Genomic DNA, 13800 nt, shown 5'->3' on the forward strand with positions numbered 1-13800 from the left:
GCTGTGAATTTAAAAATATTTCTAGGGGAGAGGCACGTGGGTGGCTTAGTCAGTTAACCATCTGCCTTTGGCTCTGGTCATGATCTCAGGGTCCTGGAATGGAGCCCCGCATCACGCCCCACATGGGGCTTCCCGCTCAGCGGAGGAGTCTGTGTCTCTCTCCTTCTTCTCCCCGCCCCCACTTGTGTGCCCTCTCTCTAATAAATCAATAAAATCTTTTAAAAAAATACTTCTGGGGGATACAGAGCAGTAAGTAAATAATCCCATATGAAATCATTCTATTTTCAGTATAAAGAAGTTCATTAAGCAAAAGAGAACATCAACCCACCTCCTACCTAAATTAATAAATACCAAAATAGTGACACTTGATATAAATATTTTAAATATTTTTTTTAATTATGAAACCATGCACACGGTCTTCTCCTCAGTTTCTAGTGTTGTAACACAGGCAGTTCATGACCTCAACATGTCTTGAGATAATGATTATGTGTTTTATCAATTCTCCCTTCATTCTTCTTTTTTTAAAGATTTTATTATTTATTTATTTGTGAGAGAGAATGAGAGACAGAGACCATGAGAGGGAGGAGGGTCAGAGGGAGAAGCAGACTCCCCGCTGAGCAGGGAGCCCGATGCGGGACTCGATCCCGGGACTCCAGGATCATGACCTGAGCCGAAGGCAGTCGCTTAACCGACTGAGCCACCCAGGCGCCCCTCCCTTCATTCTTCTATTGCAGTGCTTAGACTGTGCTTTATAATTATCTGTGTACTTATATTTCCCTCTCATTAAACTGTAAGTTCCTAAAAGACAGGGAGTGTGTCATATGTATTACTGTATCAAACATAATATCTGACACACTTAACTGTTAAATATTAGCTGAATAAATGAAAAAGAAAGATTGGGTAAAACTAACTTTTTCAAATACAGTGATTATTTCCAATTCTTTTCAAACACTTACTCTGGAAATTCTCTTTAGTTCAATGATTTGAGATGCTCATCCCACCACTATTTGTAATATTAACATTTTAGAAATAAATGTACAACATTAGGAAAACAGTAAAATAAATTACGGTATATATAGCCATATAATGGACTTTAATACAGCCATTAATAATGCTAGCAAAGCATTTAATAGCATAGGGAAATGTAAAAGAATTACGAAAATGTAAAAGATTACAGATTAAATACATGACCTTAATTATGCTTAACAATGTATTAAAAACATTAAAAAAGAACTATAAGAAATTGATAGTTCCTTATAAAACCGGATTATGATTCTTTTTTTCTTCCTACACCTCCTAAAACTTAAAAAATTTCTGCAAGTAGTGTTATTCTTAGAACTAGAAAAACCTTAATTAAGAGGAAAAGAAAAATTCATTTAATCACCTTTTCCAAAACTACCTTCTCTCCTATGATAATACATAAAGAAATTAATCCAGTGTCTATTTATAATTTATCTCATGAAGGATATTTAATTTCTATAATCTTGCTAATTTTAAGTCTTTTTCATAGAGGGCTAAATAACTGAAAAATTAAAACAAGAATATAATGAAAAGTTCACTATCAGTCGACCAAACAATATGATGATACCACATAGTACCCACGCTAGAGATTCAGATACTATATAAATTCCAGGATTATAACCTTCAAATATCTTGGGTTACATGACAGGCTCTAAAAACCTGTTAAAAAGCTTTTTTATGAAAGCACAAACATTTATTTTCCGGCAAGTTATTTTTTTTTTTACCTCCCTAGAAACAAAAGGCTACATACATGCATCTCTGCCTCTATACATATTGCTCCCCCTTCTTCCATAAATTGTCACCTATCATTTCTGAGGTTTAAGCACAAATCTTTCTTGCTTCCAATTATTTTTTATTGGGAAGTAGCAGCTAATCATGTGGCAAGCATTTCTCCTGTCATGGTATTTTTCATAGTTAACTAAATACTTTACGCACCTTCTTCCATTAACCCTCGGATCTGCTCTTCTTTCTCTTTCAAAAGGTCTGAAGTCTCACTACTATTTAATCTAGTAGCAAGTTCTTCCTTTATACTTTTAATTTCCTAATAAAAAAAAAAAGGAATGTGAATACCATAAAGAATTACTTTCACTCTCGGCATATTTTTCGATTTTTTCCATATTCAAAGAAGTCATCAATAATGAAATTCTCGATAAAGTTCTGTAAGTTTTATTCTGTTAAATTGAGTTTATTACCTCAGTTAACTATGTAAACAGCTTTGAAACAACATAGAAAACCTGAATTCAGATATAAACAGGTTTTAATATGGAAATGCAAATAAGAATAAGTTAACTTTCAATATCTCTATACACATATTTTCAGGTTAAACATTATATTTAGAACAACATATGTCTCCATTTTTCACTGTATTTCTTTTCCTCATCTAAAACTTGCACTTGCTAGTGCATTGTAAAATGAGGGAAAACATAATTATATAAGGTTCAATTTACTTTAATAAAGCAGAGATTCAGCAAGAACATGTCAAGACAGTTTATCTCTTAAAACCACAAATGGAGATGTGAAAAGTGTTCTATGATTTAAAATTAGGTTTTAAGCAATGACCTGAAACCAAACAACAGCTAAAAACAACTAGCATTAGGTATTAAACCATGCTTTGTATCTATTATCATTTTATCCTCACAACAATCCTATGAAGGAGGTCCTTTATTCAACTACACAAATAAGAAAACTAAGACACAGCAAGACTGAATAAAGTTTGAAGGTCAGAGAGCTACTAAGTGGCAGAGTTTAATTTGAAACCAAGTTTATGAGTCCACAAAGCCCATGCTCTGTACCATCCACAACACAGCTGTGCATTTTCCAGCTGTCAAAATTTGATTCATCCATTAAGGCCCAATAAGACTATCCTGCCTTCCATGAAACTTTCCTCAATTCCCCTGGTCAGAATTCATCCTCTGTGATACCATTCCAAACGCTTATTCATCTTTATCTGTAACTTATTTTATTCTGCCTAGTACTACATAGGTGTTGACATTATCTGTTTTCCATCATTAGATAAGCAAACTCTTTACTTAAGGTAATTCAATTCACCTTGAATTTCCTACAGATCCTAAGTAGGGGGTTTATATATATCAGTACACAAAAAATCTGTTAAAACTTAGGGCCCAAGCTTTTCCCACCTATAGTCAATGGTTTGGGTCTATTTTAGATCTACAATTCAAAGTACGTTACAGGAAACAAGCATTACTTAAAATCTAATTTCTCAATTAGACTGGTCTAGATGGAATACTATAGGGACAAGAAGAGATAAGTTGGTTACGTAGTCTCAGGTTTTTGTCAGTATCTGAAATGAGCTAGCTAATTAAAGCAACCTAAGCAGAAGGAAGTCTATGACTTATTTCTCTTCTGTAAGAGTATACAAAGAAAAAAATATAAATATTAACACTGGTCAAGAAGAAGGAAAGCAACTTAACTGAGAAGGGCAAATGATGAGAAAAGTTATTACTAACAGTTGGGATAGAAGAAATAATTACTAACCTTAGCTGGTTACCAACTTCTGAAATAGCCAACTGCTACAAATTTTAAGAATTAGAACAATGGTTCCCAACCAAGAGTGACTATGCTCTCAAGAGGACATTTGGCAAAGTCTGCCAACATTTTCAATTATCTTAACTCATGGAAGGGGGTGATGGACGTGCACTGGGAGAGGAGGAGGTGAGGGTGACACTGGTGTCTTGTAGGTACAGGCCTGGATGCTGGTAAACACCCTACAATGCACAGAAAAGTCTCATACAACATAAAATTATCCAGCCCAAAATGTGAATAGTGCTGAGGAGAAATCCTGTATTAGAATAAATCAATATTATGCCTCACAAGAGTCACTAACCCTTACAATTTTTTTATTTTAAAATTACTTTGACTTGAAGAAGAACATATATGTTTGAAATGGTTAGACAGTAACAAATGAGAGTAAGGATATATTTTTTTAATTTACACAGTGCCTTTTAGATTTAATTGTTATTTATTTTAATGAAATTATCATTTACAAAAATTATTCTAATGATCCTAGCTATGTTATCTTGCAAGGACTTATAGATAAATTATACAAATACTAGATTAGATTCTTCTAGTATCAAAAATCTGTAAGTCTAAAGATACTAAAAAATCTACAATTTAAGTGTTAATATACTATATGGTATCCTTTAATCTTACTTCTTTTTTTCCATACCAAAATATTATGAATGCATCCCTCAAAAATCCATGTCTGTATAGAATTTAATTAATATTATTTTTAACTTTCATTACCTTTTTAGCAGCATCTCTCTCTTTGCAGGCTAGCTGAACTTTCTTTTCTGCTTCTGCAATTCTTTGAGTAAATTCATCTTTCAAAGAAGAAATGCTGCTGCTTTCTTCTTTCACTCTAAACATTTCACTAAATTAAAAAACAACAGAGACAGAGATACTTGTTTACATATTCCTAAGGTAACAAGATGAGTGCAGTTTGCAAAAGGAAAATAACATTGTCTTCAACATATACCTTACTAAAACAGTTTAGTTTTAGGCCTGTTAACTTTTAAGAGAAAAATTACCTGCTTAATTTATTTTAAAGCACCTAAATGAAAACCCATTAGAAAATGAAAATGTCAGGGCGCCTGGGTGGCTCAGTCGTTAAGCGTCTGCCTTCGGCTCAGGTCATGATCCCAGGGTCCTGGGATCGAGCCCCGCATCGGTCTCCCTGCTCTGCGGGAAGCCTGCTTCTCCTTCTCCCACTCCCCTTGCTTGTGTTCCCTCTCTCGCTGTCTCTCTCTCTGTCAAATAAATAAATAAAATCTTAAAAAAAAAAAAAAGAAAGAAAATGAAAATGTCACCAATATTTGATGTGTAAAAGTAAGATAATGGTAAACAAAATTTTTCATTTTTCAATCTATTTTACTAATCACCTCCTTAAAGCAAACAAATATTCAGTGTCTTTTTAAATATCATAGTTTTCTTTAAATACACATTTTAAATCTCTTATACTAAAAGGGAAAATGGTTTTTTGTGTTTCTTTTGCAAAATACCTCTCTTCAATGCCAAAGGTAATATGGTAAAGATAATTTGAGGAGAAAAGAAATCTCTCCAGTGAGAATTGAAAAACCATTCCATCTTCTTTCTTTCTTATTTTCTTTCTTTCTTTTTTTAAGATTTTATTTATTTATTTGTCAGAGAGAAGGAGAGAGAACAAGCAAGAATAGCAGCAGGCAGGGGGAGAAACAGCCTCCCGGGTGAGCAAGAAGCCCGATGTGGGACTTGATCCCAGGACCCTGGAATCATGATCTGAGCCAAGGCAGACACTTAACTGACTGAGCCACCCGGATGTCCCACTATTCCACTTTCAATAATTATACACAAGTTAAATTTCAAACATTTTAGTTTAAAAAACATTCTTAAATAATAACCAAGTATTTGGGCCTCTACAAAACATACAAAATTATTCACATTTGTAAAATACTTACTCTTTCAGATTATCATAGGCTTCTTCTAGAAGTGCTTTTTCTTTACTAAGAGATAATAACTGAGCCTCCCTTTTATCCAGTTTCTCATTCAGAAATTCAAGTCTCTGAATAAGGAGAATACACAAAAGTCATGCATTTAACCTTAAAAAACCATTTCTACATGCAGTTGATGAGTTGTAAAGGTAAACTAATCACTCTAATAAATAAAACAGCATTATCTCATGAAAGGAATTTAAAACAATACCGAGAACACAGTGAATTCAGAACAACAAGAACTCATACATAGCTGGTAGGAGAGTATAAATTAGTACAACCACATAGCCGGTAGGAGTATAAATTAGTAAACCACTTTGGAAAACAATTAGACAACATCTAGTTGAAGATCTACACACCCTTTAATGTAGAAAATTCTTTTAGATATACTTTAGAGGAGAAAACTCTTGCATACATATACAAGAATATTTACAAGTTTGTTACAGCAAAAATCTAGGAAAGGTGTGCACATCCACCGAAAGAGGAAGGGAGCTAGAGAAAATAAAGATCAAAGAAGGGCTTTAGAGCCTCTAGTAGTATTCTGTATCTTAGCTGGGTAGCAGATATACAAGTGTCTGTTATTCGATTTTATTCTTTAATTCAAATATGTAATGTGTAACTTTTTTAGTATGATACTTTGCATTTAAAAAATAAAAGCAATTTTAGAAAATCTATAGGCATGTAACTTTAAAATCTCCAGAATATATCAGTATAAAGCTAAACAAAAAGGAATGGTTAGAATATCTTACTCCTTAGGTCTTGCTGAAGTAATGATAAACTTGTCTGTGAGGGGAGGAATGATGCTTTTACGCACTAAAAAAAAAAAACAGTCTTACCTGATTGAGGTCTAGGTTAATTTAGAAATCACTTACCTTCTGAAAGTAGCTCAAAAATATCTTACTGATACTAAATAGTGTTGGTTTCACGAATTCAAACTGCTATTAGAGCTAGCGCATGGCATTTCGTTTGTGAATAATATTAAACCTAGGTAACAGAATCTGGCACTTTTTTTTACATTAAATAATTCAATACATGGCACTTACAGGACATTTCTTCAAGACATCCTATATCTCAGAGGAGTCTATTAAAGATGCCAAATCCAACTCAATTTCTATATCTAAAAATCATAGGAAAAACCAAAACTGTGACTTAATGTTAAAGAATTTACACCACTTTCCTTTTATATGTATTAGGTAGAAGCAATTTGTCATTCCTAAGCAATACCATTGTTCCTTTGACATTTCCCATTCTTATTCATGTAAGATAGCTATCAGGGAAACATCAAAATAACATAAAAGAGAAAACAAGTAATTAACAACAACAGAAACACATCAATAATTAAATAAAGACTACATTTTTCATTTAAGATCTGCTACAAATAATGTGAACAGGCGAAAATTTTTTGATGTAAAAAAAACCCATGTATTTAAATTCATTTCAGCACCTTTACCTACAAAGGATTTGAAGATATATGTTACCTTAAGACAATCCTTTGCAAAATCACAAATTAATGAGCACAGCATACAAGAATTGTAAGGTGAAAGGACTCAACAGTAATGGCGCAAGATGGAAACTTTTTTATGTTTAGTTATACTGAAATATCCATTTATGTTATCATAGTTGTCTCAGAGAAATTTCAAATAATTTAGCATCAATAAATCAATTTTAAAATCCTTAATGCCACACTTAAATGTCAAAATGCCTGTCTTTTTTAATCAGTACTAATCATTAAACAATACTGAATGGTAAAAATAAACAATGAAAAGAAAATAAACAATGATTTAATCTCTGGAAAGCATATTCCCAAATCCCCTTCTGGTTTCTAGAGTTACCTTGCAAACATCTTCCTTCTCAGAATGTGCTTCTGGCTTACTTTCAGCAGCTTCGCACTGCTCAGCCACCTTGTCTAAGGTAGTATGTCCTTCATTTATTGGTGTAACAGAAACCAAAATATCAGGCTGTTCACAATTAACAGGTGTTGCACTTCGTCCACTTTCTTCCAGTTCTGTTTCCTCCGTTGGTACAATTAATGTTTCATTCACTTCTTCAGACTTTCCTTCAACAGATTCATTTATTTTAGTTTTTGGAGTTGAAGGATTAACTATAATAGGTACTAAAGCATATCCCTTGCCTGACAGTTCATCATCTGAATTGATTTCACTTACACTACGGCTATCCAATGACTGTACACTAAATGAGTCTATTCTTTCAAAAGCATCAGAAGAGCAGCAACTCTCGGTGAGTTTTTGGAAATCATCTAAACGATTATATTCAGGACAAGCAGATGCTGAGAGAAGCTGGAAAGATGTCTGCATCAAGTGAAGACTTGATTTGGAATCTGTAGTCTCTTGTCTCGAACTTGCTGAGCTCTCACTTATTACACTTTCATGATCTAAAACTTCAATGTCACTGGTGGTAGAAGTACCGGACGAGAAGGTACTAACAGGAGGAGAAGGTGTATTACTCTGTCGGTCTTCATGTTTTTGTTCCTTAGGTTCCAAAGCCATGTCCTTTGTGTCTGCCGTAGATATATTAGATATGTTTTCTCTAGTTGTTTTCACATTAATTACACTTTCAGACACTTTCAAACGTACAGTTGACACCTTCGTATCAGGTTCTTTATTAACAGTTTCTTCATGCTTGCCCTCAGTTTTAGGTGACAGAGTATCTACAGCGAGAGTTTCCCCTGGTACACATGGAGTAGAGTCTTTTACTTTTGACTCAGTTGTTTCAGGTGTTCTTGACAGTCCAGTGTGCAAGGATTCCTGTAAAGCGCTTTTCACTTCTTCTTCTGGTCGTTGTGATTTAGCTGGTGGTTTTGATACCACTGGACTCTTCTGAATGGTCTGGACATCCGTTGGAGAGAGAAAGGCACTGAAGAAATTTTCAGATTCATCTACCACAGTTCTCCGAACTGGCTTTGTAATTGCTTTAGGAGAGGCTACTGGCTGACTCTGAGGTTCAGTGTTTGACTTTAACCCCCAGGTTGAAGAATCCCATCCTCCACTGACAGGGGTACTTATTCCTTTGACCAAAAAAAAAAATAATAATAATAATAAACAATATATATATTATTAAAAGAGAAGAGAATAAGTTATATGTATTTTACATTAATATTACAATCATTATATATAAGTCAATATAAAGTTTTAAAAAAGGAAACTTATGGACTATAACCTGTAATTTGGACCTGTTAAGATCCTGCTTACTGTATAATTAATTAGTTCATTGTTGAACTTTGGGCCTTAAAGAGGAAAACTGGTATGGATCTGCCCTAAAGGAACCAGGAGTAAAGACCAGAGACCAAAATGGCCTGGCCTACCAGAAGCAAGTATGTTATTCCATTAAACAACAAATTAAGAGAGTACCAGTATATGTTATATAACTCATGCTAAGTCTAAGACACACGTGATGCATCTCACAACAACAGGCAGTATCCTCACTTACAGGTCATGCATGAGTAATCATAGCAAATTGACCCTACCTTCAATTCAGTTAGTTTCATATTAATTTTATTCTTCTAATATCAGTAATAAAACATGGTTATGAGTTGGACAGAGGGTAACACTCAAAAACTAAACCCAACATACTGATGACAAATGTTCTTTTCCAAAGATCAAAGTAAACTGATGGGAACAGTACCTTCCAGAAAACAAATTCATTTTTTATCTACTTAGTGACAAGTTCATTCTCCAAGTGTCACTCTCCAAACCCACTCTATGAGAAAGTTTTGTTCCATTCCTAAATTCCAAATTTAGGAGGAATTTAGAAGGTCTTATGAATTTCAGGGGCAGCGGGCTGGCTCAGTCAGTGGAGCATGTACCTCAGTCTCAGGGTTGGGGATTCGAGCCCCACACTGGGTGTAAAGATTACTTATAAATAAAATCTAAAAGGGGTGCCTTGGTGGCTCAGTCGGTTAAGCTTCCAACTCTTGATCTCACGGGCCTGAGTTCCAGCCCCACATTGGGCTCCATGCCCAGCGTGGAGCCTATTTTAAAAAAATAATAAATAATAAAATAAAACCTAAAAAAAAAACATATGACTTTCAAAGATGTGCATTTTTTTAAGAAGTATATATATATATATTTTTATAAATAGATGGTAGTTCACACTAGGCCTTTTTAAAAACACTAAGAAGAAAATAACTATCTTCTGGGTAAAAAAAGATAATTCAGTCACAGAAATACATGCTACTAAAAATCCCAATGATAAACAAAAAATGACATATTTACTAAAATATTTAAAGCATTTCTTCTAAAAAAAACTTCTTTTTCTAAATTCAAAAGTAGCTGAGCAGAATTATCACAAATTCTGCACAATTAGAGGTTGGTGGGGAGAGAACAAACACCGAAAAGCTCCTAAACACTATTATGTCCTAAATTAAAGTCTATCCTATAATATGACTTCAGAAGTTTGTAGGAAACTTCAATTTGGGGACACAGTTTTATACCCATTGGTTCAGTATATGAAAACAATGAAAAAAAGGAGAAAACCAGAAGTAAAGATGCAAATGAGCAAGCAAGCTTAAGTGTGCTAATTAGTTTAAGTTAGTAGGTCATCTTAAAGAATGACAGAAGTTAAATTTGCCTCTTGAAGAATGTTTTATATAAATTCCGGGGGGGGTCATCTGATATCCAGTGGTCATCTTTGAGTAAGGCAATGTAAAGCATAGGTGATCAATAAATATTCACAGCATTTCACTAAATCTGAATCTATTCTGGATAACCTATTTTGAAAAATGAATCATATAGACTGATATGGGAAACAAAGGCAAAAGAAAAATTATTAAATTTCCTTACTACTTGCAGCCCATTGACAAGTCCTTGAAACAGGCAGAGTGACATTCCTTTAGGAACTCAGTTGCCTCAATGTTAATACTTTGCTAAGGACAAAAGGAAATCTTAGCCCGACCCCGCAGGATCCTGAAGTCTACTTTAACATATAAAAATTCCTTTGGAAACCTCCCTTATCTCTATCCCCAAGATACATATTGGCAATCACCCTTCCAAGGATATGATCCACCGATATACATCGAAGAGTTTCATGACTGAGTTTTTACTCAACAGTAATAAATGACTTTTTCCTAACAATAGCTAGCCCCACTTGAAAGTATAAAAAACGTATAAAATGGGCACTCCTCATGACCCCAGTGCAGCTCCAGGGGTCCTGTCCCCATGCTTGAATAAAACCACCAAGAATTCTTTCTTGGCCGTGGGCTTTGAACCCTAACATCTTTCCTACATCATAGAAGATTCAAGCCCCAGATTTCATAAAATGAGTATCCTTTTATCTTAAGTTTATATTCTGTCTCTTCTAAAGTTTAGTGATTCAAAATGTGGGGTATCTGTGAAAAAAGAAGTTGAGCTACTCCAACAAGGTCATATAGCATCTTGTATAAGGTAGTAAGATCATGACATACAGACATAGGCCAAAAATATCTGAAAATGAGGTACCTCCAACTTAGGTCCTGACTTTTCAAAGATTTAAAATTAAAAACAAATCGGAAAAAATTAGTCAACACTTACTCTTTTTTCACAGAGGTTCAGAGGCCCCACCCCCAGCCCAGTGCAAATTTTTACCCCTCACACCAAAAATGCTGAACTGTTCCTTAGACTTAAAGCCAAAGCAACTGAAGATCCCTGAAAGATTCAGCTTAAGAAATCTGACAAAGGGAGACGCAGCTCTTTGGAAATACAATGTGATGAAACCCAAAACTCCTGGGCCGGCTTCCACGGGTGATACCTCCACCATATTCTGCCCCTCACCTGCTGTGTAGCCTAGAGGAAGTTAGTTACAGCCTTTCTCAGCCACACGGACTATAACGAACCTAACTGGAGGAGCTGTCTGGAAGATGAGAAAGCCACAAAAAAGCACGTTCCGCGCTCCCAAGCACGGAGTGCTCATTAAGTGTTAGGGACTGTTCCTCCCGTTCCCGTCAATGGACTTCAGACGCTGTCTCCCAAAAAGTGTCCGGAGCCCGCAGCAATTCCAGTTTCTGCATGCTCGCGCTCCGAGCTAGGACTAGGGAGGGCGGGGCAAAAACCCGACAAATCGCGACCGGGTTTTCCGAGGCCGGCAAGACCCGCACCCGGGGCTACGGGCCCAGAGGACCCCGGGGCTGGGATTTCCCTTAGGAAAACCGCGAAAACCCACTTAGAGAAACGTGGACGGGCTGGGGAGACACAACTTGCTCAGAACTCTGTCAGCGGGTAAGGATCCCTGTCTACACCTCTTCACCTGTTTGCCTCCGCGAGCACAGGGACCCCCGGGACCCCCGCTCCTCTCTCCCTTACCCGGCTCTCCGTACGGAATGGTCTCGGCCCAGGCGCTCGGCTCTTCTTCCTGGATATCCAGGACCCTGTCGATGGACTTCTGGGCCTGGGACAGGGCCTGCTTCGCGAAGCTGGAGAGCTGGGAGGCGTTGAACCAACTCATCTCCCCTCCTGAGCCGGCGGCCGCGGCGACAGCACCAAGTGGGAAGACCGAGGGCCAGGCCGACCGGCCTCAGGCCCGGGGAAGGGTGCACCGGAACGGCCTCGCCCCCTTCCTCACTCGGCGGGCCCTGTCAGCGGCTGGCCATGACCCCGACAGTCTCCCCCGAGCCCGGGACGTTACCCTCAGCCCTGACCGCACAGCTGAGACCAAAGGCGCGGACTGCGCATGAGCTGGCTTCTTCCACGTACACAACCACCAAATCCGGGAGCCCAGAGTTCCGTCAATAGACGGAAGAACCGGAGGAACGTTGACGTCACATCCGGGACCCGAAGAGTGTCATTAGTTACGAAGAACGCGGAACTATTGCTGTGGATGCTGATTCCAGGCATAGCGCGCAAATTCCTGGCCGCCAGAGAAGCTCTGTGGCTACTAGCAGAGGTAGAGTCGTCTGGGTAGGAAAGCTAGTTCTCACGTGAGTTCCTTCCTAGAAGATAGCTCACGTACTAAAAGCTAGCGCCTAGCCAGCAAGAATTGCAGAGGAAGTTTGGCTCTCGCCTAGTAGCAATTTGTCTCAAATATTTGATCAGTCCTGTGTTAACGTGGCCTTACGGTGGAACCCTGGGTTTGGGTTTGCCTAAGGATACTGGACATTGTGTAAAAGGCCTGATCCAGTCCACCTGATGACGTAGGTAAAAAGGCGTCTTCTGCAAGCTGTTAAAGGTTCGAACGTGGGTACGGAAGGCACAACCTCTTCACAATGCAGGGCCACTCTTGACCCCAGTCAAAACAAACCTGAGAAACACTAAAACTATTAATCTATTAATGTGTGTTGTGCACATTATTTAAAATACAACTTTTTCTGCATTCACTCTTCAAACATTTCGCTATTTGAAAAAAATTGTTGGCCTTCCTAATCTGGTCAGTAGCTATGGGATTTGGACTCCATAACTTAAACGCAAAATTCTGTCAACATTTAAAATCGGATTCCATACAAAAATGCAGATTTCCAGATGATTTTGAAATATATGGATACCAACATGGAACAGTTAGCTGAGGTCGTTGCCCCTTTGGACAAATGATTTTCACTCCAATTTGCCACAAACCCCACTAATCTTATTAAACCTCTTACTATACTTCCCTGATGTATTTGCATTCCCTGCCTGTCCCCTATATTTGAGTACTTCACCTAAGTGTAAGCAACTATGCCATAAAATAATTATTTTTCTTTAAAACAAAATCAGATTTAAATTCTACCCTTGAGAAGTTATAACCTTCCAATAATTTCATCTAACCAGTAAAAATTTGCATGTTGATACTCTTTAATATTTAGTAATCTACACAAGTAGTAGATTACCCATGAAGTATTAAGCTGTTTACAGCTTAAATAAGTAGACTGCGGAGGAGGTTGGGGCAGATTGGGCTTGGAATCCCTGTTCCAAGATTTCTAATTGTACAGTTTTGGGTAAATGATGCAAACTTTTTTGTTTTTAAGATTTATTTGTTTTAGAGAGAGAGAGCAGGGGGAGGGGCAGAAGGAGAAGAGAGACAGAATCCTCAAGCAGACTCCCCACTGAGCACGAAACCAGACACGGGGCTCAATCCCAGAACCCCGAGTTCATGAACTGAGCCGAAATCGAGAATTTGGTCCCTCGACTGACTGAACCACCCCAGCGCCCCTGATTAAACTTTCTAAAACCTTTTAGTTCTCAGATGGAGATATTATCACCTTCTCACAAGGCTACTTTGAGAATTATTAGAGCACCTGTATAAAGGAGGTGCTAAATGTTAGTTGCTTCATATTAAAAAATTTAAACTGAATCTGTAACTTTAAATAAAGCATATCTATGTATCTCATATG

General features: G+C 37.0%; 1 protein-coding gene across 1 annotated transcript in view; it reads right to left on the minus strand.

The window, feature by feature from the left end:
* Positions 1-12247, minus strand: part of TMF1 (TATA element modulatory factor 1) — a 31309-nt gene extending 19062 nt beyond the window's left edge. Inside the window, exons 1-5 of the mRNA XM_006736315.3 lie at positions 11801-12247; positions 7340-8532; positions 5475-5578; positions 4285-4411; positions 1957-2062 (exon numbers count right to left, since the gene is read on the minus strand). Coding sequence (XP_006736378.2) covers positions 1957-2062; positions 4285-4411; positions 5475-5578; positions 7340-8532; positions 11801-11942 — 1672 coding nt within the window. The 5' untranslated portion in view covers positions 11943-12247. The remainder of the gene's footprint in view (positions 1-1956; positions 2063-4284; positions 4412-5474; positions 5579-7339; positions 8533-11800) is intronic.
* Positions 12248-13800: the final 1553 nt, after the last annotated feature.

The sequence above is a fragment of the Leptonychotes weddellii genome, chromosome 1 (genome assembly GCF_054177405.1).
Source record: "Leptonychotes weddellii isolate Sample4059 chromosome 1, ASM5417740v2, whole genome shotgun sequence".
Classification (NCBI taxonomy): domain Eukaryota; kingdom Metazoa; phylum Chordata; class Mammalia; order Carnivora; family Phocidae; genus Leptonychotes; species Leptonychotes weddellii.